This window comes from Zeus faber (genome assembly GCF_960531495.2).
Source record: "Zeus faber genome assembly, chromosome: 22".
In the NCBI taxonomy this organism is placed as follows: Eukaryota; Metazoa; Chordata; class Actinopteri; order Zeiformes; family Zeidae; genus Zeus; species Zeus faber.
In genome coordinates, this window is record NC_137209.1 from 14,650,240 (window position 1) to 14,672,029 (window position 21,790).

Here is a 21,790-nt window from a genome sequence, read left to right on the forward strand (position 1 = left end):
TATATTTTGACGTTTTTTTGATATTTTTCGGAGTGGTATATTTTGACATTTTTCTACATAGTATGTCGTTTTTGTGATATTTTTTGGCATTGTATATTTTGACGTTTTTCGACATAGTATTGTGTGTCGTTTTTGGGATATTTATCTGGGTTGTATATTTTGACGTTTTTGTGATATTTTTCGGAGTGGTATATTTCGACATTTTTCGACATAGTATAGTATGTCGTTTTTGTGATATTTTTTGGCATTGTATATTTAGACGTTTTTCGACATAGTATTGTATGTCGTTTTTGGGATATTTATCTGGGTTGTATATTTTGACGTTTTTGTGATATTTTTCGGAGTGGTATATTTCGACATTTTTCGAAATAGTATAGTATGTCGTTTTTGTGATAATTTTTGGCATTGTATATTTTGACGTTTTTTGACATAGTATAGTATGTCGTTTTTGGGATATTTATCTGGGTTGTATTTTTTGACGTTTTTCGACATAGTATAGTATGTCGTTTTTGGGATATTTATCTGGGTTGTATATTTTGACGTTTTTGTGATATTTTTCGGAGTGGTATATTTTGACATTTTTCGACATAGTATAGTATGTCGTTTTTGGGATATTTGTCTGGGTTGTATATTTTGACGTTTTTGGGATATTTTTTGGTGTGGTATATTTTGACGTTTTTCGACATAGTATAGTATGTCGTTTTTGTGATATTTATCTGGGTTGTATATTTTGACGTTTTTGTAATATTTTTCGGAGTGGTATATCTTGACGTTTTTCGAAACAGTATAGTATGTGGTTTTTGTGATATTTATCTCGGTTGTATATTTTGTCTTTTTTGTGATATTTTTCGGAGTGGTATATTTTGACTTTTTTCGACATAGTATTGTGTGTCGTTTTTGGGATATTTATCTGGGTTGTATATTTTGACGTTTTTGTGATATTTTTCGGAGTGGTATATTTTGACGTTTTTCGACATAGTATAGTATGTCGTTTTTGTGATATTTTTTGGCATTTTATATTTAGACGTTTTTCGACATAGTATTGTCTGTCGTTTTTGTGATATTTTTTGGCATTGTATATTTTGACGTTTTTCGACATAGTATAGTATGTCGTTTTTGTGATATTTTTTGGCGTTGTATATTTTGACGTTTTTCGACATAGCATAGTATGTCGTTTTTGGGATATTTGTCTGGGTTGTATATTTTGACGTTTTTGGGATATTTTTTGGTGTGGTATATTTTGACGTTTTTCGACATAGTATAGTATGTCGTTTTTGTGATATTTATCTGGGTTGTATATTTTGACGTTTTTGTGATATTTTTCGGAGTGGTATATCTTGACGTTTTTCGAAACAGTATAGTATGTCGTTTTTGGGATATTTGTCTGGGTTGTATATTTTGACGTTTTTCGACAGAGTATAGTATGTCGTTTTTGTGATATTTATCTGGGTTGTATATTCTGACGTTTTTGTGATATTTTTCGGCGTGGTATATTTTGACGTTTTTCGACATAGTATAGTATGTCGTTTTTGGGATATTTGTCTGGGTTGTATATTTTGACGTTTTTTTGATATTTTTCGGAGTGGTATATTTTGACATTTTTCGACATAGTATAGTATGTCGTTTCTGTGATACTTTTTGGCATTGTATATTTTGACGTTTTTCGACATAGTATTGTGTGTCGTTTTTGGGATATTTATCTGGGTTGTATATTTTGACGTTTTTGTGATATTTTTCGGAGTGGTATATTTTGACGTTTTTCGACATAGTATAGTATGTCGTTTTTGTGATATTTTTTGGCATTTTATATTTAGACGTTTTTCGACATAGTATTGTCTGTCGTTTTTGTGATATTTTTTGGCATTGTATATTTTGACGTTTTTCGACATAGTATTGTATGTCGTTTTTGGGATATTTATCTGGGTTGTATATTTTGACGTTTTTGTGATATTTTTCGGAGTGGTATATTTTGACATTTTTCGACATAGTATAGTATGTCGTTTTTGTGATATTTTTTGGCGTTGTATATTTTGACGTTTTTCGACATAGCATAGTATGTCGTTTTTGGGATATTTATCTGGGTTGTATATTTTGACGTTTTTGTGGTATTTTTCGGAGTGGTATATCTTGACGTTTTTCGAAACAGTATAGTATGTCGTTTTTGGGATATTTGTCTGGGTTGTATATTTTGACGTTTTTCGACAGAGTATAGTATGTCGTTTTTGTGATATTTATCTGGGTTGTATATTCTGACGTTTTTGTGATATTTTTCGGCGTGGTATATTTTGACGTTTTTCGACATAGTATAGTATGTCGTTTTTGTGATATTTTTTGGCGTTGTATATTTTGACGTTTTTCGACATAGTATAGTATGTCGTTTTTGGGATATTTGTCTGGGTTGTATATTTTGACGTTTTTTTGATATTTTTCGGAGTGGTATATTTTGACATTTTTCGACATAGTATATAGTATGTCGTTTTTGTGATATTTTTTGGCATTGTATATTTAGACGTTTTTCGACATAGTATTGTCTGTCGTTTTTGGGATATTTATCTGGGTTGTATATTTTGACGTTTTTGTGATATTTTTCGGAGTGGTATATTTTGACATTTTTCGACATAGTATAGTATGTCGTTTTTGGGATATTTGTCTGGGTTGTTTATTTTGACGTTTTTGGGATATTTTTTGGTGTGGTATATTTTGACGTTTTTCGACATAGTATAGTATGTCGTTTTTGTGATATTTATCTGGGTTGTATATTTTGACGTTTTTGTGATATTTTTCGGAGTGGTATATCTTGACGTTTTTCGAAACAGTATAGTATGTCGTTTTTGGGATATTTGTCTGGGTTGTATATTTTGACGTTTTTCGACAAAGTATAGTATGTCGTTTTTGTGATATTTATCTGGGTTGTATATTCTGACGTTTTTGTGATATTTTTCGGCGTGGTATATTTTGACGTTTTTCGACATAGTATAGTATGTCGTTTTTGTGATATTTTTTGGCGTTGTATATTTTGACGTTTTTCGACATAATATTGTATGTCGTTTTTGTGATATTTATCTGGGTTGTATATTTTGTCTTTTTTGTGGTATTTTTCGGAGTGGTATATTTTGACGTTTTTCGACATAGTATTGTGTGTCGTTTTTCGGATATGTATCTGGGTTGTATATTTTGACGTTTTTGTGATATTTTTCAGAGAGGTATATTTTGACGCTTTTCGACGTAGTATAGTATGTCGTTTTAGGAATTTTTACCTGGGTTGTATATTTTGACGTTTTTTTGATATTTTTCGGAGTGGTATATTTTGACATTTTTCGACATAGTATGTCGTTTTTGTGATATTTTTTGGCATTGTATATTTTGACGTTTTTCGACATAGTATTGTGTGTCGTTTTTGGGATATTTATCTGGGTTGTATATTTTGACGTTTTTGTGATATTTTTCGGAGTGGTATATTTTGACGTTTTTCGACATAGTATAGTATGTCGTTTTTGGCATATTTATCTGGGTTGCATATTTTGACGTTTTTGTGATATTTTTCGGAGTGGTATATTTTGACATTTTTCGACATAGTATAGTATGTCGTTTTTGTGATATTTTTTGGCGTTGTATATTTTGACGTTTTTCGACATAGTATAGTATGTCGTTTTTGGGATATTTGTCTGGGTTGTATATTTTGACGTTTTTGTGATATTTTTCGGAGTGGTATATTTTGACATTTTAAGACATAGTATATATAGTATGTCGTTTTTGTGATATTTTTTGGCATTGTATATTTTGACGTTCTTCGACATAGTATAGTATGTCGTTTTTGTGAAATTTATCTGGGTTGTATATTTTGACGTTTTTTGATATTTTTCGGCGTTGTATATTTTGACGTTTTTCGACATAGTATTGTATGTCGTTTTTGTGATATTTATCTGGGTTGTATATTTTGTCGTTTTTGTGATATTTATCTGGGTTGTATATTTTGACGTTTTTGTGTTATTTTTCGGAGTGGTATATCTTGACGTTTTTCGAAACAGTATAGTATGTCGTTTTTGTGATATTTATCTCGGTTGTATATTTAGTCTTTGTTTTGATATTTTTCGGAGTGGTATATTTTGACTTTTTTCGACATATTATAGTATGTCGTTTTTGGGATATTTGTCTGGGTTGTATATTTTGACGTTTTTCGACATAGTATAGTATGTCGTTTTAGTGATATTTATCTGGGTTGTATATTTTGACGTTTTTGTGATATTTTTCGGAGTGGTATATTTTGACTTTTTTCGACATAGTATAGTATGTCGTTTTTGTGATATTTTTTGGCGTTGTATTTTTTGACGTTTTTCGACATAGTATAGTATGTCGTTTTTGGGATATTTGTCTGGGTTGTATATTTTGACGTTTTTGTGATATTTTTCGGAGTGGTAGATCTTGACGTTTTTCGAAACAGTATAGTATGTCGTTTTTGTGATATTTATCTCGGTTGTATATTTCGTCTTTTTTGTGATATTTTTCGGAGAGGTATATTTTGACTTTTTTCGACATAGTATAGTATGTCATTTTTGGGATATTTTTCTGGGTTGTATATTTTGACGTTTTTCGACATAGTATAGTATGTCGTTTTTGTGATATTTATCTGGGTTGTATATTTTGAAGTTTTTGTGACATTTTTCGGCGTGGTATATTTTGACGTTTTTCGACATAGTATTGTATGTCGTTTTTGTGATTTTTTTTCTGGGTTGTATATTTTGTCGTTTTTGTGGTATTTTTCGGAGTGGTATATTTTGACATTTTTCGACATAGTATAGTATGTCGTTTTTGTGATATTTTTCGGAGTGGTATATTTTGACGTTTTTCGACATAGTATAGTAAGTCGTTTTTGTGATATTTTTTGGCGTTGTATATTTTGACGTTTTTCGACGTAGTATAGTATGTCGTTTTTGGAATTTTTACCTGGGTTGTATATTTTGACGTTTTTTTGATATTTTTCGGAGTGGTATATTTTGACATTTTTCGACATAGTATAGTATGTCGTTTTTGTGATATTTGTCTGGGTTGTATATTTTGACGTTTTTGTGATATTTTTCGGAGTGGTATATTTTGACGTTTTTGTGATATTTTTCAGAGTGGTATATCTTGACGTTTTTCGAAACAGTATAGTATGTCGTTTTTGTGATATTTATCTCGGTTGTATATTTAGTCTTTTTTGTGATATTTTTCGGAGTGGTATATTTTGACATTTTTCGACATAGTATAGTATGTCGTTTTTGTGATATTTTTTGGCATTGTATATTTTGACGTTTTTCGACATAGTATTGTGTGTCGTTTTTGGGATATTTATCTGGGTTGTATATTTTGACGTTTTTGTGATATTTTTCGGAGTGGTATATTTTGACGTTTTTCGACATAGGATAGTATGTCGTTTTTGTGATATTTTTTGGCGTTGTATATTTTGACGTTTTTCGACATAGTATAGTATGTCGTTTTTGTAATATTTATCTGGGTTGTATATTTTGACGTTTTTGTGATATTTTTCGGCGTGGTACATTTTGACGTTTTTCGACATAGTATAGTATGTAGTTTTTGTGATATTTTTTGGCGTTGTTATTTTGACGTTTTTCGACATTGTATAGTATGTAGTTTTTGTGATATTTTTTGGCGTTGTATATTTTGACGTTTTTCGACAGAGTATAGTATGTCGTTTTAGGAATATTTACCTGGGTTGTATATTTTGACGTTTTTTTGATATTTTTCGGAGTGGTATATTTTGACATTTTTCAACATAGTATTGTGTGTCGTTTTTGGGATATTTATCGGGGTTGTATATTTGGACGTTTTTGTGATATTTTTCGGACTGGTATATTTTGACATTTTTCGACATAGTATATATAGTATGTCGTTTTTGTGATATTTTTTGGCGTTGTATATTTTGACGTTTTTCGACATAGTATAGTGAGTCGTTTTTGTGATATTTATCTGGGTTGTATATTTTGACGTTTTTGTGATATTTTTCGGAGTGGTATATTTAGACGTTTTTCGACATAGTATTGTCTGTCGTTTTTGGGATATTTATTGGGGTTGTATATTTGGACGTTTTTGTGATATTTTTCGGAGTGGTATATTTTGACATTTTTCGACATAGTATAGTATGTCGTTTTTGTCATATTTTTTGGCGTTGTATATTTTGACGTTTTTCGACATAGTATTGTGTGTCGTTTTTGTGAAATTTATCTGGGTTGTATATTTTGACGTTTTTGTGATATTTTTCAGAGAGGTATATTTTGACGTTTTTCGACGTAGTATAGTATGTCGTTTTAGGAATATTTACCTGGGTTGTATATTTTGACGTTTTTTTGATATTTTTCGGAGTGGTATATTTTGACGTTTTTCGACATAGTATATAGTATGTCGTTTTTGTGATATTTTTTGGCATTGCATATTTAGACGTTTTTCGACATAGTATTGTCTGTCGTTTTTGGGATATTTATCTGGGTTGTATATTTTGACGTTTTTGTGATATTTTTCGGAGTGGTATATTTTGACGTTTTTCGACATAGTATAGTATGTAGTTTTTGGGATATTTGTCTGGGTTGTATATTTTGACGTTTTGGGGATATTTTTTGGTGTGGTATAATTTGACGTTTTTCGACATAGTATAGTATGTCGTTTTTGGGATATTTGTCTGGGTTGTATATTTTGACGTTTTCGACATAGTATAGTATGTCGTTTTTGTGATATTTATCTGGGTTGTATATTTTGACGTTTTTGTGATATTTTTCGGCGTGGTATATTTTGAAGTTTTTCGACATAGTATAGTATGTAGTTTTTGTGATATTTTTTGGCGTTGTATATTTTGACGTTTTTCGACATAGTATTGTATGTCGTTTTTGTGATATTTATCTGGGTTGCATATTTTGACGTTTTTGTGATATTTTTCGGCGTGGTATATTTTGACGTTTTTCGACATAGTATAGTATGTCGTTTTTGGGATATTTGTCTGGGTTGTATATTTTGACGTTTTGGGGATATTTTTTGGTGTGGTATAATTTGACGTTTTTCGACATAGTATAGTATGTCGTTTTTGGGATATTTGTCTGGGTTGTATATTTTGACGTTTTCGACATAGTATAGTATGTCGTTTTTGGGATATTTGTCTGGGTTGTATATTTTGACGTTTTGGGGATATTTTTTGGTGTGGTATATTTTGATGTTTTTCGACATAGTATTGTATGTCGTTTTTGTGATATTTATCTGGGTTGTATATTTTGACGTTTTTGTGATATTTTTCGGCGTGGTATATTTTGAAGTTTTTCGACATAGTATAGTATGTAGTTTTTGTGATATTTTTTGGCGTTGTATATTTTGACGTTTTTCGACATAGTATTGTATGTCGTTTTTGTGATATTTATCTGGGTTGTATATTTTGACGTTTTTGTGATATTTTTCGGCGTGGTATATTTTGACGTTTTTCGACATAGTATAGTATGTCGTTTTTGGGATATTTACCTGGGTTGTATATTCTGACGTTTTTGTGATATTTTTCGGAGTGGTATATTTGGATATTTTTCGACATAGTATAGTATGTCGTTTCTGTGATATTTTTTGGCGTTGTATATTTTGACGTTTTTCGACATAGTATAGTTTGTCGTTTTTGTGATATTTGTCTGGGTTGTATATTTTGACGTTTTTGTGATATTTTTTGGTGTGGCATATTTTGACGTTTTTCGACATAGTATAGTTTGTCGTTTTTGTGATATTTATCTGGGTTGTATATTTTGACGTTGTTGTGATATTTTTCGGCGTCGTATATTTTGACGTTTTTCGACATAGTATTGTATGTCGTTTTTGTGATATTCATCTGGGTTGTATATTTTGTCGTTTTTGTGATATTTATCTGGGTTGTATATTTTGACGTTTTTGTGATATTTTTTGGTGTGGCATATTTTGACGTTTTTCGACATAGTATAGTATGTCGTTTTAGTGAAATTTATCTGGGTTGTATATTTTGACGTTTTTGGGATATTTGTCGGAGACGTATATTTTGACGTTTTTCGACGTAGTATAGTATGTCGTTTTTGTGATATTTAACTGGGTCGTATATTTTGACGTTTTTGTGGTATTTTTCAGAGTGGTATATTTTGACGTTTTTCGACATAGTATAGTATGTAGTTTTTGTGATATTTTTTGGCATTGTATATTTTGACGTTTTTCGACATAGTATTGTATGTCGTTTTTGTGATATTTATCTGGGATGTATATTTAGTCGTTTTTGTGGTATTTTTCGGAGTGGTATATTTTGACTTTTTTCGACATAGTATAGTATGTCGTTTTTGGGATATTTGTCTGGGTTGTATATTTTGACGTTTTTCGACATAGTATAGTATGTCGTTTTTGTGATATTTTTTGGCATTGTATATTTAGACGTTTTTCGACATAGTATTGTGTGTCGTTTTTGGGATATTTATCTGGGTTGCATATTTTGACGTTTTTGTGATATTTTTCGGAGTGGTATATTTTGACATTTTTCGACATAGTATAGTATGTCGTTTTTGTGATATTTTTTGGCGTTGTATATTTTGACGTTTTTGGACATAGTATTGTATGTCGTTTTTGTGATATTTATCTGGGATGTATATTTAGTCGTTTTTGTGGTATTTTTCGGAGTGGTATATTTTGACTTTTTTCGACATAGTATACTATGTCGTTTTTGTGATATTTATCTGGGTTGTATATTTTGACGTTTTTGTGATATTTTTCGGCGTGGTATATTTTGACGTTTTTCGACATAGTATAGTATGTCGTTTTTGTGATATTTATCTGGGTTGTATATTTTGACGTTTTTGTGATATTTTTCGGCGTGGTATATTTTGACGTTTTTCGACATAGTATAGTATGTCGTTTTTGTGATATTTTTTGGCGTCGTATATTTTGACGTTTTTCGACATAGTATTGTATGTCGTTTTAGGAATATTTCCCTGGGTTGTATATTTTGACGTTTTTGTTATATGTTTCGGCGTGGTATATTTTGATGTTTTTCAAAACAGTATAGTATGTCGTTTTTGTGATATTTATCTCGGTTGTATATTTTGTCTTTTTTGTGATATTTTTGGAGTGGTATATTTTGACGTTTTTTGACATAATATAGTATGTCGTTTTTGTGATGTTTTTTGGCGTTGTATATTTTGACATTTTTTTGACATAGTATATTATGTTGCTTCACACTTTTTCAGAATAATATATTTTCAACTTTTTCGACATCGTATGGTTAGTCCTTGATTTTTTTCTACTTATTATACTTTGAAGTTTTTGAAATAGTATGAAGTTTTTGGATGTTTTTCAGCATGGTATATTTTTATATTTTTCGACATTGTATAGTAGGTCGTTTTTCAATTTTTTTCAGCATAGTATATTTTTCGACATAGTATAGTGTGCTTTTTTACTATGTCTTTTGGCAAAATATATTTTGAAGTTTTTCGACATTATAGTTTGTTGATATCCGATGTTTTTTGGAATAGTATATTTTGAACTTTTACGACATAGTACATTGTTTTTCAGAATAGTATATTTTTACAATTTCCGAGATAGTACAGTCTGTCGTATTTGAATGTTTTTCAGCATAGTATATTTTTCACTTTTTCGACATAGTATAGGATGTGGTTTTTCAAAGTATTTCCACAGAGCATGTTTTGAACTTTTTCGACATAGTAAAGTTTGCGGTTTTTCAATGTTTTTCATAATTGTACATTTTGACAATTTTCAACAGTTTGTATCTGTTTTTTCCATTGTTATTCCATGGAGCATGTTTTGAACTTTTTCGACATGTTTTTAAATATTTTTCAGTATACATAGTATAGTATTCTGTTTTACAATGTTTTTCGGCATTGTATATATTTTTTACTTTTTCAACATAGTTCATCATGTAGTCTAACAATGTTTTTCGGAATAATATATTTTGAACCGTTTCGACATAGTATAGTCTGTTTTTTGGATGTTTTTCCACGTCGTATATTTTGACATTTTTCGACATAGTATAATATGTTGTTCTTCAATGTTTTTCAGAATGGTATATTTTGACAATTTCTGATGTATGTCCCTTTTGGATTTTGTTCTTCTTAGTATATTTTGAAGTTTTTACAAACAGTATAATATGTCATTTTTGGATGTTTTTCGGCATGGTATATTTTTTACTTTTTCGACATAGTATAGTATGTAGTTTTTCAATGTTTTTCAGCTTAGAATATTTTTCGAAATAGTATAGATTGCTTTTTTACAATGTTTGTTGGCATAGTATATTTTGAACCTTTTCAACATAGTATTATTTGTCGTTTTTCAATGGTTTTCGGAATAGTATATTTTGACAACTTTTGAGATAGTTTAGTATGTTGTTCTTCAACGTTTTTCCGCATAGTATATTTTTCGACATAGTATAGTGTGATTTAAAAAAAAAAAAAAGTCAGAATAGTATATTTTGTCAAATTTCGACGTATGTAGTAATCATTGCATTCTTATGTCGCCACCGACAATGGAAACAGCAAATAGAGGGGCACATGCATAAACACAAATACATCGAATGCCTGTTTCCTATTGAGTGCCAGATAATTATTTTTTTTTTTTTTTTAAGTGTCAAATATGGGATTTTTCCATAACGTTATGGATGATCACTTTAAGGTTCAAAGGTGGAACGTTTATTTTATTGAGCTGGTCAGTCTTTTTTTTTTGCTCCAAACTCGCCTCCTGTCATTTAGAACGAGAGTGGTCGGTTGCAATCCAATCCTGGGGAAAGCAATTGAATGATCCCTCCATTTTGCTGTTAAGGGCCTTGGGCACTGGGTAAAAAGCAGGAATCATAAAGAAAAAATAAAGAAGGAAACATGTTAACCACCTGCATAATAAATACACTGGTGTGTAGATTGAGTGCAATATTATATTACCATCACTATAAACTTTTGTTTCGGGGGGGGGGGGGGGCGTACATTTATGAGAAAAACATGGAAAACAGTGGAAATCAATACTCAAAACTTTCCCCTTAAAGGGTTTGCTGGTTTTAAATGACCTGCTGCACACATACAGAAAAAATGGATTTCAGTCACTCTCAATGCATAGATGTATATTATTAAGAAACATATTTTTTAAATATATATTTTTTTTATTATTTATTCATGCTGCGTAAAAAGGCCATGTTAAATGGTACTACTCAAGTAAAGTACAAATACATTTTATGTTCTTATTTTGTGCAGAAACACAGACATACAAATTGGGGAGTGCACACAACCCTCCGTGGCGGGTGTTTGTCAATACGTTTTTATTACTTTATGTATGTACAGTCATGTTCGTCGCCGAGGTGGAGACAGTTGAGAGGACAACGGGGTAGAAAACACTTAAGGTGCAAAACAAAACACTGTCGCATTGACCCTCACTCCCTTCACCCTATCCCAACCCCCCCCCCCCCAGCTAAATTATGTACAGGTAGAGTTCACATTTATTGACATCAGACATCTAGTCGACAGACTGGGCACCGTGGAGCACAGGGAGGAATCAAATGTATAAAAGTTTTAGCCTATATAGCTTCCCAAATCCCTGGCTCCAAGCCGACATGCAGACTACCTAAGCCGTCCTTCTGGGGCGGACCTCCGCGAAGAGCGCCAGAGAAGGATGGAAACTTTATACAAAAGAAGGGCGTGGTCCCGTCCGCAGGATCACACTGGATATCTCATTCGGTTTCAACTCCAGCTTGAAGCCCCTTGGCACGACTGACAGTGTCGCTCACGTATTTCATGTTGCATTGGCAGTGGAAATACTGTCTGGTAAAGCCAGCCCCAAAAATCAAGCACCGTAGCAATAACAATGATTGGTCTGTATTTGTGCGTCTGTATTAGGTCGCAGATGGCCGCTAAGTTATTGGAGGTTCCGCAGCTTTCTTTGTTGCCGAAACTGAAAGCCGAATTCGAGGCCAGCCACTCAGAGCGGAAATGAGAAACTCAGAGCTCGCGCCCTGACCGCTTTATCAATCAACGTTGGATATTAACAACTTATACGTGTAGGAATGGTCTCTGATTTCAATTTAAAAAATGAATTCAAGAAAATAAAAATAAAAATGAATGCTTGAAATCACCATCTGCTAAGCGAGAAAAACCAACCAAAAAACAAACCCAAAAAATGTTGCGGAACCTTTACACTTAAAAACACTGTTCAGGATGTTTTCCCAATGTTGTGAACGAGGGCAAACCAAAGGAACACGTTGGGTTCTGCGCCACAAGACAAAGAGCAAAGCGTTAAATACATCAACATAAATAAAAAGGGGAAGCCAGTATTTTCCTTTAAACATTTACAAATAAATATTTGGATTTCCGACCTTTGACATTTTAAAAAACCCCAATCTGTGAGTCGGCAGCAGCGGGTTTGGGAATGGGGGAAATGAAGATAAAACTTTGGTTTGAAAAGGAAAGTACAATTGACAGCACACTGAAGTACACCAGGCCATGCTCCATGACAGTAAAATAGCATTTAGTGTTTTAAGGTGTTGCCGTTTGTGTTGTGGACGCTCTTTTAAATAAATATATAGACAATAAAAAAGAAGTAAAAAGATTAAGGCTGGTGTGACGGGTGGAGACTCCTTTATGTGCCGCTCTTCATCTCCCATTCCTGTAAGACAACGAGCAGACGACAGCGCAGCGTTACTGAGCAGCTTCCTCAAACAGAGGCCTTCAACATATCACTACTACTTACACATGCGGTTTTATGCAGTTTTATGCAATCTTATGCAATCTTATACAGACTTATATAGTCATATGTAGACTTATACCGTCTTATGCCGTGGATGTAGTCTTATAAAGTCTTATGCAGTCGTATACAGTCTTATACAGACTTATACAGTCTTTTGCAAACTTATGTAGTCTGTGTAGTATTATGCAATCTGTGTAGTCTTACATAGTCTATGTAGTCTTACAGTCTATGCAGTCGTATGCAGTCGTATGCAGTCTTATGCAGTCTGTGCAGTCTTATGCAGTTTTATATAGTCGTCTACAGTCTTATACAGTCTATGCAGTCTATGTAGTCATATACAGTCTATGCGGTCTTATACAGTCTTATACAGATTTATGCAGACTTATACAGTGTGATGCAGACTTATACAGTGTGATGCAGTCTATGTAGTCTTATACAGTCTTATAAGCAGTCTATGTAGTCTTATACAGTCATATGCAGTCTTATACAGTCTTATAAGCAGTCTATGTAGTCTATGTAATCTTATGCGGACTTATGCAGACTTATGCAGTCTTAGGAAGTCTTATGCAGTCTATGTAGTCTTATACAGTCGTATGAAGTTTTATAAGCAGTCTATGTAGTCTATGTAATCTTATGCAGTCTTAGGCAGTCTATGTAGTTTTAGACAGTCTGATGCAATCTATGAAGTCTTAAACAGTGTTATGCAGTCTTATTCAGTTACTCTTTCAGGAGAATATTTGCGGATCCTTGGTATGCTTCCAAAGCTTTTTTTAACATAGTTTAAAAAGAATCAAACTGTTAAAAAAGATATATTAAACTACAGTTGATAGTATGTTACATAGACAGCTCTCACTTCATAGTGAAATATGAAGCAGGGCTGTAACAACGCAGAATCTTGACTTGATCTGAGCACAGTGTGTTATGGGGAGGACTTTCCCCATCGGTGGAAATTCCTTGGATTTTCACTTTAAAGGTCACTGTGTGGTCTTAAAATGGGGAAACCGATTTTGTCCCTCCACTTTAAATGTCTTAATCCTTAAATATAAAATGCAATCCATCCCGGTAAAATACCCATACTGGACTGGGATTAATTAATGAGATTAATGATCAGGCCGTCGATCCCTTGGGTGTTTCCACATCGGTTTCAAGTGTTGGGCTCTGACCTTGGCCTTCCTGAGAACGTGGCCCCTGACGGGCGAGGGCTTCTGGCCGCCCTGCTGCCGGCGGAGGAGCGAGGCGCTGTTGACGGGCAGCGAGCAGGACTCGGTGTCGCTGGTGTCGCAGCTGGAGAACGGAGACGACTCCTGGGTCCTCCGCAGCAGCAGGGGGGACTGCGGCGCAGGACAGCGGGACAGAAGAGCCAAAGGTGAGACTTGAAACAAAACAAAGGCGTTGCCGTCAATCAAAGCGTCTCCCCCGGCGACGTCGGCGCTGAGGCTGACCTGTGGCGTGGAGGCGCCGGTTTTGGGCTCGATCGTCAGGCCCAGCGTCACCCCTCCGTTCAGGGCCTTCTTCAGGCTCTCGTTGACCTCCGTCAGCTCCAGCTCCAGGTTGACGCGCTCCTCCTCCTTCTGCTTGCATTCGTCCTCCACCTTCTTCAGCCGATCCATCAGCGAGGCCTGCGAACGCTTGCCTGCGGAACGAGGCAGGACCAGAGACGGCAAATATACCTCGTAAAATAGCACGGCAAGTCGAATCATCGGTCGGAAAACCCAAGTCGAGCGGTCGTTTTTGGGGTTTTTTTTGTCAGTCGGTGGGTATTACAATCACACGACAAGAGAAAAAAAAAACAGAAGCTTACAAAAACGCACAGGGATAACATTTTAATGAGGAAGTAAAAACAAGGGGAATCATAAACATTTTTCTCGTCGACCTGTAGTTAAGATGATTTTCAGCACGTAGCGGGGTAGGGTGCACATGGAGAGGGGGGTGATGGGGGAGGGTGACGGGGAAAGTGTCCCCGTTACGCACCGTCGCGCTCCATTCCGTTACAAACACACTCGTCTCGTTCCATAAGCAGACGGAAAAAAATAGAACCTGCATCTAAAACAAAAACACGCGCTGTCCTGGCGTGCACCTTCGGTACCGCTGGAGAGACTCCCGCTCCCGCTCGGGGACGGCGCGCTAGGCGGCCGCGTATCTCGCCTATGGGAAGAGCCGCTGCCGAATAGTCGAATATTCGCATTGAACACGTCGACTCTGATTAGACACAATTCTGAGTACAGCCGTACAGTGTGAAATAGATATAACATCCACTAATATCAATTCATATTTATTCATATTGAGATATGACACATCAGCGCTATTGAACGTGAATCTGTTAGGGGCCAGATTTTGTACTTGTTACAACCAGTACAAACAATCAACAATCAGAGTGCGGCTGCATTGTGAGTGTTAGTGTTTTTAATTACTTTCAGCCATCGGGCATTTCTCACAATAATCTAACCTTGACAGGATACATTTATTAACTTCACTTATTAATATGTTTCCCCACTTGGTCCCGTGCCTGCTAAGACAAAAAACACACGCGGAACATGCCAGACTACTTCAAATGCACGGTAGTTTGGCAGAAAGTGGGAAAAGTGCCACTTTGTATTTTTGAGTTCAGGCAGGTTTGAGGCCGTTTTTTTGTTCACTGCGAATTGCTCGTACGAAAAGAACCAAATCGACACCGATGTGCGGGTCACTCCGGGTGCTCCAACAACCGCGGTTGATGCGGCCCCCTTACCGGCGGAGGCGTCCACGGCGGACCGGAGCTCCCTCTTGTCCTTCTTCAGCTGGGTCAGCCGGGTGCGGATGTCCTGCTTCCTCCTGGTCAGCTCCTCCTCCTTGGCCTGCAGCCGCTTGGCGTCGGCCTCCACGCGGTTCTTACCGTACTTGTACTGATCCGTGCCTGCAACGGAGGGCAGAAAATATGCAGGGCTCAACATTCTCAGTCGTTCGTTCCAGGGCGGTTGGAAGGGGAAATGGTTTCGCCTTCGACTAAATTGTTTATTAATGAGGCGTAGCTGGCGGCACTATTTCTGTCGGACAACTCGGGGATGCCGTGCGGTTCTTTGCCGGCCTACTTGAGCTGCCAAGCCTTCCTGGCCCTACCTGCTTGGCTTCCCCGTTTTGCCGCTTCTTACTTGCTGTGTTGCTGCGCTCCCTCCACCTCCCCTGCATCCACCCTCTTCTCTCGGGCGGGGGCATTCGAGCCCATCGCTCAAATACTACACCAAGTATGACGGGTGTTTTCTCGTACACCTCCCGGGAGTGAGGAGCGACGGAGCCCGGACGCCCCCAAAAAGCTTAAACGATGCAAAATAAATAGAGATCATTTTAAATCAAATCCAAAAGAGTTGTCCCTCGGAAATACAACGTTGTTGAAAGTAACGGTTCTCCTCGGAAAAATTGTTATTTACTCCGCTTTCGAACATAGACCTGTGGACTCAAAGAACCTAAAGAGCTTCTTAGGCTTCTTCCCAAATGTCCGTCCGGGAATCGAAGGATGTTCTCTCATGTTGTGACGGGGCTCTTCGGAATACTCGATTCTGATTGGTGGATAGCGACAACTAGGTAGACACTACAATGGAAGACATGTTTGCGGATACGTCCACCATTACATCGGCGGGAGACAGGCTGGTCGTTCGTAGGGCACCTTTTTTTTTTTTTTTTGCGGGACAAACCGCTCGATCCGACTGCCGCACGAGTCGCAATGTCTCAATCGATTTCTTCATTCAGGAAGTGGCGGGATTATGTACGGCCAGCGGGTCGTCATCGCAGAAAAAGCGACCCGGCGGGCCTTCCGTTACCCTAACCCCCTGAAGTTCAGCCAACTCCGTGGTTTCTCTGCGTGAACGGACCGTACCTGCCACGGTCTTCTCCAGAGGAGTCTTTACCCGAGGGGACAATCGGCGAAATAAAAGGAGGGATGCCTTGCTCATCAGGTCACGGGGGGAAGACAGGGACTGCCCAGTAAACCCACTGAACTCCACAGCCACAGCTCATCGCAGCCATTAATTAGACTGGGACTGGAAAATATAGTGGGTAAACCACTGCGGGCAGCCATTAGACGTGTGTGTGTGTGTGTGTGTGTATCTTTGTATACGTGTGTGTGTGTGTGTGTGTGTGTGTGTGTGTGTGAGTATATGATCAGCTCGTATTAGCGGCGTACTCCCCCCTCCCCGACGGATTGAACTTCGCTGACAGAGATTCATTCCACCCGAACTTCTGCTCGCTCCCCTTTTTTCAAAGTCAGCGGAATCACCGGGGGCCGACGGCGGGGACGGAAAAAAAACAACAAAAAAAAAAAAAAAAAAAAACAACCCCGGCGCAAAATCGAGATCGGGTTTTGTTTTTTGGGGGTTTTTTTCGGGAGCTGACATTTGAATCCCACACCTCTCCCTCTCTCTCCCTCTCTCTCTCTCTCCTTTTTCCGGGGGCCCCCGCTTTCGGGAGGTACCGCGGGCTGCAGCAGCAACTTTTAACTGTCCTCGTTCGCACATTAGTGCCGAAGAGAAAACTATGCAGACCACAGCAATTAGCCCCCGAAAAAACCGCAGCTCCCCGGGAACGGTCCAAGGAGCCGCCCTCGTTCCTCTCTGCTAAGGCGGCCGTTTTAATGTAGCGTAACTGTTGATGGAGACGTGGACGGGTGCCCTGCTACACCCACGGCCATCATGGAGGTTTTGGGATTGAGGGGAGGACTGGCCGGGAGACACGGAGGATTAGGCCTTTGGGATTAATTTACACCTCCCAATACCCCCTGCAAGCCCACTCCAAAACCAACCGTACTTTAGAAGTTCCTTTTGGACATTTTCTGGATTTCTGTGGGGCTATGGTTTTTTCGGGGTTTCTTTTCGTTCCCCCATATTTCTTCCCCCCAGAAAGTAATTAGCAGCACCGAGGCAGAGTGGGTGGGGAAGGACTAGCTGTCGGCCACGTCTGATTTCTGTCAAGCCGAACTGAGAACTCACTGGAGTTGTTGCGCTTCAGGGAGGCCATTCCGTTGGTGCCGTTCTTCTTGGCCTGGCTCTTGGGATCGGCCTTGGGCTTGGACGCCGTCCCGTTGGTCAGCGGGCCCTTCTTTCCCTTCAGCTGATTGGACGAGGAGGCGGAGGGAGAGATGGACACAAACGCACACACTTGAACACTCAAGCCCAATGATGGATTGAATAATTACTGGCCGCAGAGTACCAGAACTATACTGGGTTCCTAATTTCAGCTCTTTTAGTAATTGAGTTTTAATTCAAAAGAATAATACAAAAAAATACGAATAAATAAAACATGAAAATAATAATAATAATAAATAAAGAAATTAATATGATTTTTATCTTTATATTTTCTTTTACATATTCTTATTCAGTTGACCCTACATTTTATTATTTCAACGCTTGTATTATTATTTAATGCATTTTGCTTGTTAGATTTTTTTCTTTTATAATGACATTTTCTTGGATTGGCTTATTCTTACCCCGTTTTTGATGATTTCATTGTTATATCATTCTACTTTGTATGCACTGTATTTACAAAGTAGAATAATAAAATAATTTGCTTGTTTGCTTTGTTTTTAGAGAACTTTGAGTTACATGTCATTTATGAAAAATTACATATAGGTTATGTATTATATATACAGTATACACAGTACATATATACACATATACTGTACATACATACATATATACATATATACACACACATACATACACATATATACACACATACACATACATACATATACACACACGCACACATACATATGTACATATACATATATACATACATATACATGCATACATATACACATATACATATATATACATACACATATATATACACACATACATATACACACACATATATATATACACACACATCTATACATACTGTATACACACACATTTATATACATACTGTACACACACACACACACACACACACACACACACACACACTATATTAGGATATACATGTATATTAGGTTATATACAAATTGGAAATTGCTACAATTGCGGTGTGGGGGGGTGGGTAAGTGTGGGGTAGCCACACTATTTTAAACAGGGTGTAGGATTAAAATGTACTCCTCCACTAGGAGTAGACTGTTGCTGCGGTGCAGGGTATGATGTTAACAGCCCTGGGGCGGTACCGCAAGCGCCCACACATCAAAGCTGCACGGGGGGGGGGGGGGGGCGTGTGGTCACTTGTGTGGGCGAGCACGACAGAAGTGGAACCGGGAGCCTGCCCCGCCAGCCAGAGCTGGGGCTGTAAAGATTAAAAAAAAAAAAAAAAAAAAAGGGGGGGGATAGCTGACAGCGACCGTGTTGAAGGGAAACGTGTAGGGTGTGTGTAACAAAAACAAAAAAAAGCTAGAATTTGTGTGTTTCATTGAAAAGTTTCATAAAATGTGAATTGAAAATGACACGTTTCGAAAGATACCACCTTGCCGAAGTTATGAAATCCAATTTTTTCTTTATTAAATCCGTTTTCTCCACCGGAGTAACGTCAATCTTGTTTTCCCTCTGCATCTACAACTTATTGCACTGATCGAACATACTCACACTTACCACAGATTCAAGAATACATCTTGTGTTGGAAAGAAAACAACCGTGTTAGTTACGACATTAAGCGGGAAGGTTCAAGTTGAAGAAACATTCGGCTTCAGGGAGTGAGAGAAGCCGGTTAGTCACCTGTGCGCCGCCTCTGGCTTTGGTGTCGGCGGCAAGGAATTTAGAGGAAACTTTAGAGACAGCGGGGGTTTTGTAGTGGTTGGCGGCGGGAAGGGGGGAGGACGAGGGCGGCTTGGGAGAGAGGCGGGCGGCCGGCCCGGCCGCGGGCACGTTCTCGTAGAGCTGGGCGTTCTCGTAGAGGGCGTCGGCCTCGGGCGCCCGTCGCCCCCCGCCGGCAGGGCCCGGCCGCGGCGCCGGCGGCTCCTCGGGGGCGGAGGCCGCAGGGAGAGGGAAAAGGGAGGGCGAAGGGGGAGAGAAAAGGAGGCGGACAAAGCAGGTGGAGCGGGCGGAGAGAGGAAATCGGGAGGTGTTAGACCAGCTGGGTTAGGATAAGCGTCAAGGTGAGACACGGCGCTGTTAACGTTGGAGAGAGGGAGAGCATGACATGACAAGAGCATTATGACGACCATCACATGGTTCTTCTATCAACCATCCACTGATGAGGAGGTATTACATCCTCTTGTGGCCAAATCTAGTATTTAAAGGTGTTTTCTAGGCGTATTATCTTGCATTTGTGCTTGATGAACTAACCTGGTAGGACGTCCTGATAGTCACATATACCATAATGCGTGTATAACAGCCATGGGTGTCCTGAATGGCGGCACGTGGTGGCAAATGGATATCGACGGAGCGATCTAAATACGTGAATGTCTGTCAATTTGGGAATCAATTTGGGAGCCCCTAATAAATTTGTGAGGGATGTTTAAAAGAAGAGTTGAGTTGCTTGAGCTTGTCAGTTTGTGTGTGTGTGTGTGCGTGTGTGTGTGTGTGCGTGTGTGTGTGCGTGCGTGTTCCCCTACCATTCCGTTGATGGGCACGTCGTCGTAGTGCAGGGCCATCCCCGTGGGCCGGGCGTAGCCATTGACCGGGTTGTCCAGGTAGGGGTTGGGAGACACGGCGCGCTTACTGGTGAAACTGGCGAAGCGAGTGCGGAGATGTGTGAGAACGCGGGAAAATACACAAAGCTAGAGCCGTCTCAGCGGGTCGTGTCGCGGCCTCGCAAGGCTGGGCCGGCGGTTGTCGAGCGCTCACCAGAAGGACTGCTTGGCCAGCTGGATGACGTTGGCAGTCGTCTCCACGTCGATGTAGTCGTAGTGCAGCGCGGCGGGGTCGGTGGTGGAGCCCGTCTCGGCGAGCAGGACCCCCAGCCAGCGACCCAGACCCTCCGAGGAGGAGGCCTAGATGTGGGAGAGGGAGCGAGTGAAAACGAGCGGGGGCGGGCGGAGACGCCCGAGATGACGGCGACGGGGCGAAAGGGACCTTCCAGACGCGGGCAAAGAAAGAACAGGCGGAGGCCCACCTCCAGCACCGCCACCTCCTGGCCGTTGCGGAGCAGGCGGAAGGCGAAGGGGTGCTTCTGGTCGAGGCCGGGGCTGACCTCGCACCCGCGCAGGGGCAGGGAGGCCATGTGGCTGCGCAGGTCCTCGCGGTCCTTGTGGAGCAGCAGCTGGTTGTCCTTGAGGCGGCACCAGCGCTCCCTCCAACGGTTGTTGGACAGCACGTTCAGGTAGCCTGGCCGGGGGGAAGGAGGAGGAGGGTCGGCAAGGGCCAGAGCGACAACGACAGCTGCAGTACCACGCGACGTGGTCTACACAACAACAGGAAGCTGGTCGCAGCGCCACAATCCCTCATTCATACGTGTGTGTGTGTGTGTGTGTGTATATATATATAAACTTTTTTTTATTATTTATTTTTTGTTTTGTTGTTGTTTTTTTGTTCATTTATTTGTTTATTTATTTTTAACTCCCTGCGACTCAGACAGATTGTTTGTTTCTTCACCATCGTCGTGGGTTTTTTTTTGCCGGACGTGGCAGAATCTGGCGAACGTCGTTCCACGAAGCCAGATCACATTTGTCCTCTGCTGCCCCCCGGTGGAGTCAGGCGGTATCACCCCCACAGGAGCGTAGGAGCACCCGGTTTAGTATGTACAAGCCGACCTTTGCGTACTAATGTTGGCGTATGTTTTGGCCCTTAATCTTATCTTGAAAAAAAATATGCATAAATTCTTTGCCTCGCCAAATCATGCACCATTTTCAAACGTCTACTTGAGTGTTCCCCCCCCCCCCCCCCTACTTCTCCACCTCCGCTTACCGCAGGTGGGGACGTCTTCCTCGGCCGACGAGGTCTGCTCGTCGGTGGACGGCTTCTTCTTGCCCAGGCCGATGATCTTGGTGATCTTCTTCCCCGCGCCCTTCCCCACCGTCCCGCTTTTCTGCTCCGCCTTGGAATTCTTCTTGCCTTTCCCTAAGAGAGAAGGGATGGGAGGGCGGGGGAGAACAGAGCAGGCTGAAGAGGGGAGAACGCTCCAGAAAAATGTCGGGGGGGGGGGGGGACTTCATCCAGATCATTTTACGAGATAAGATTCGGTT

At 39.0% G+C, this 21,790-nt stretch overlaps 1 protein-coding gene across 1 annotated transcript in view; it reads right to left on the reverse strand.

The window, feature by feature from the left end:
- Window positions 1–11,428: 11,428 nt before the first annotated feature.
- Window positions 11,429–21,790, reverse strand: part of afap1 (actin filament associated protein 1) — a 41,614-nt gene continuing 31,252 nt past the window's right edge. The window contains exons 9-17 of the mRNA XM_080023734.1: window positions 21,513–21,665; window positions 20,722–20,933; window positions 20,454–20,599; window positions 20,222–20,336; window positions 17,673–17,793; window positions 15,443–15,607; window positions 14,157–14,347; window positions 13,878–14,045; window positions 11,429–12,633 (exon numbers count right to left, since the gene is read on the reverse strand). Of these exons, the coding sequence (XP_079879860.1) occupies window positions 12,607–12,633; window positions 13,878–14,045; window positions 14,157–14,347; window positions 15,443–15,607; window positions 17,673–17,793; window positions 20,222–20,336; window positions 20,454–20,599; window positions 20,722–20,933; window positions 21,513–21,665 (1,298 nt within the window). The 3' untranslated portion in view covers window positions 11,429–12,606. The remainder of the gene's footprint in view (window positions 12,634–13,877; window positions 14,046–14,156; window positions 14,348–15,442; window positions 15,608–17,672; window positions 17,794–20,221; window positions 20,337–20,453; window positions 20,600–20,721; window positions 20,934–21,512; window positions 21,666–21,790) is intronic.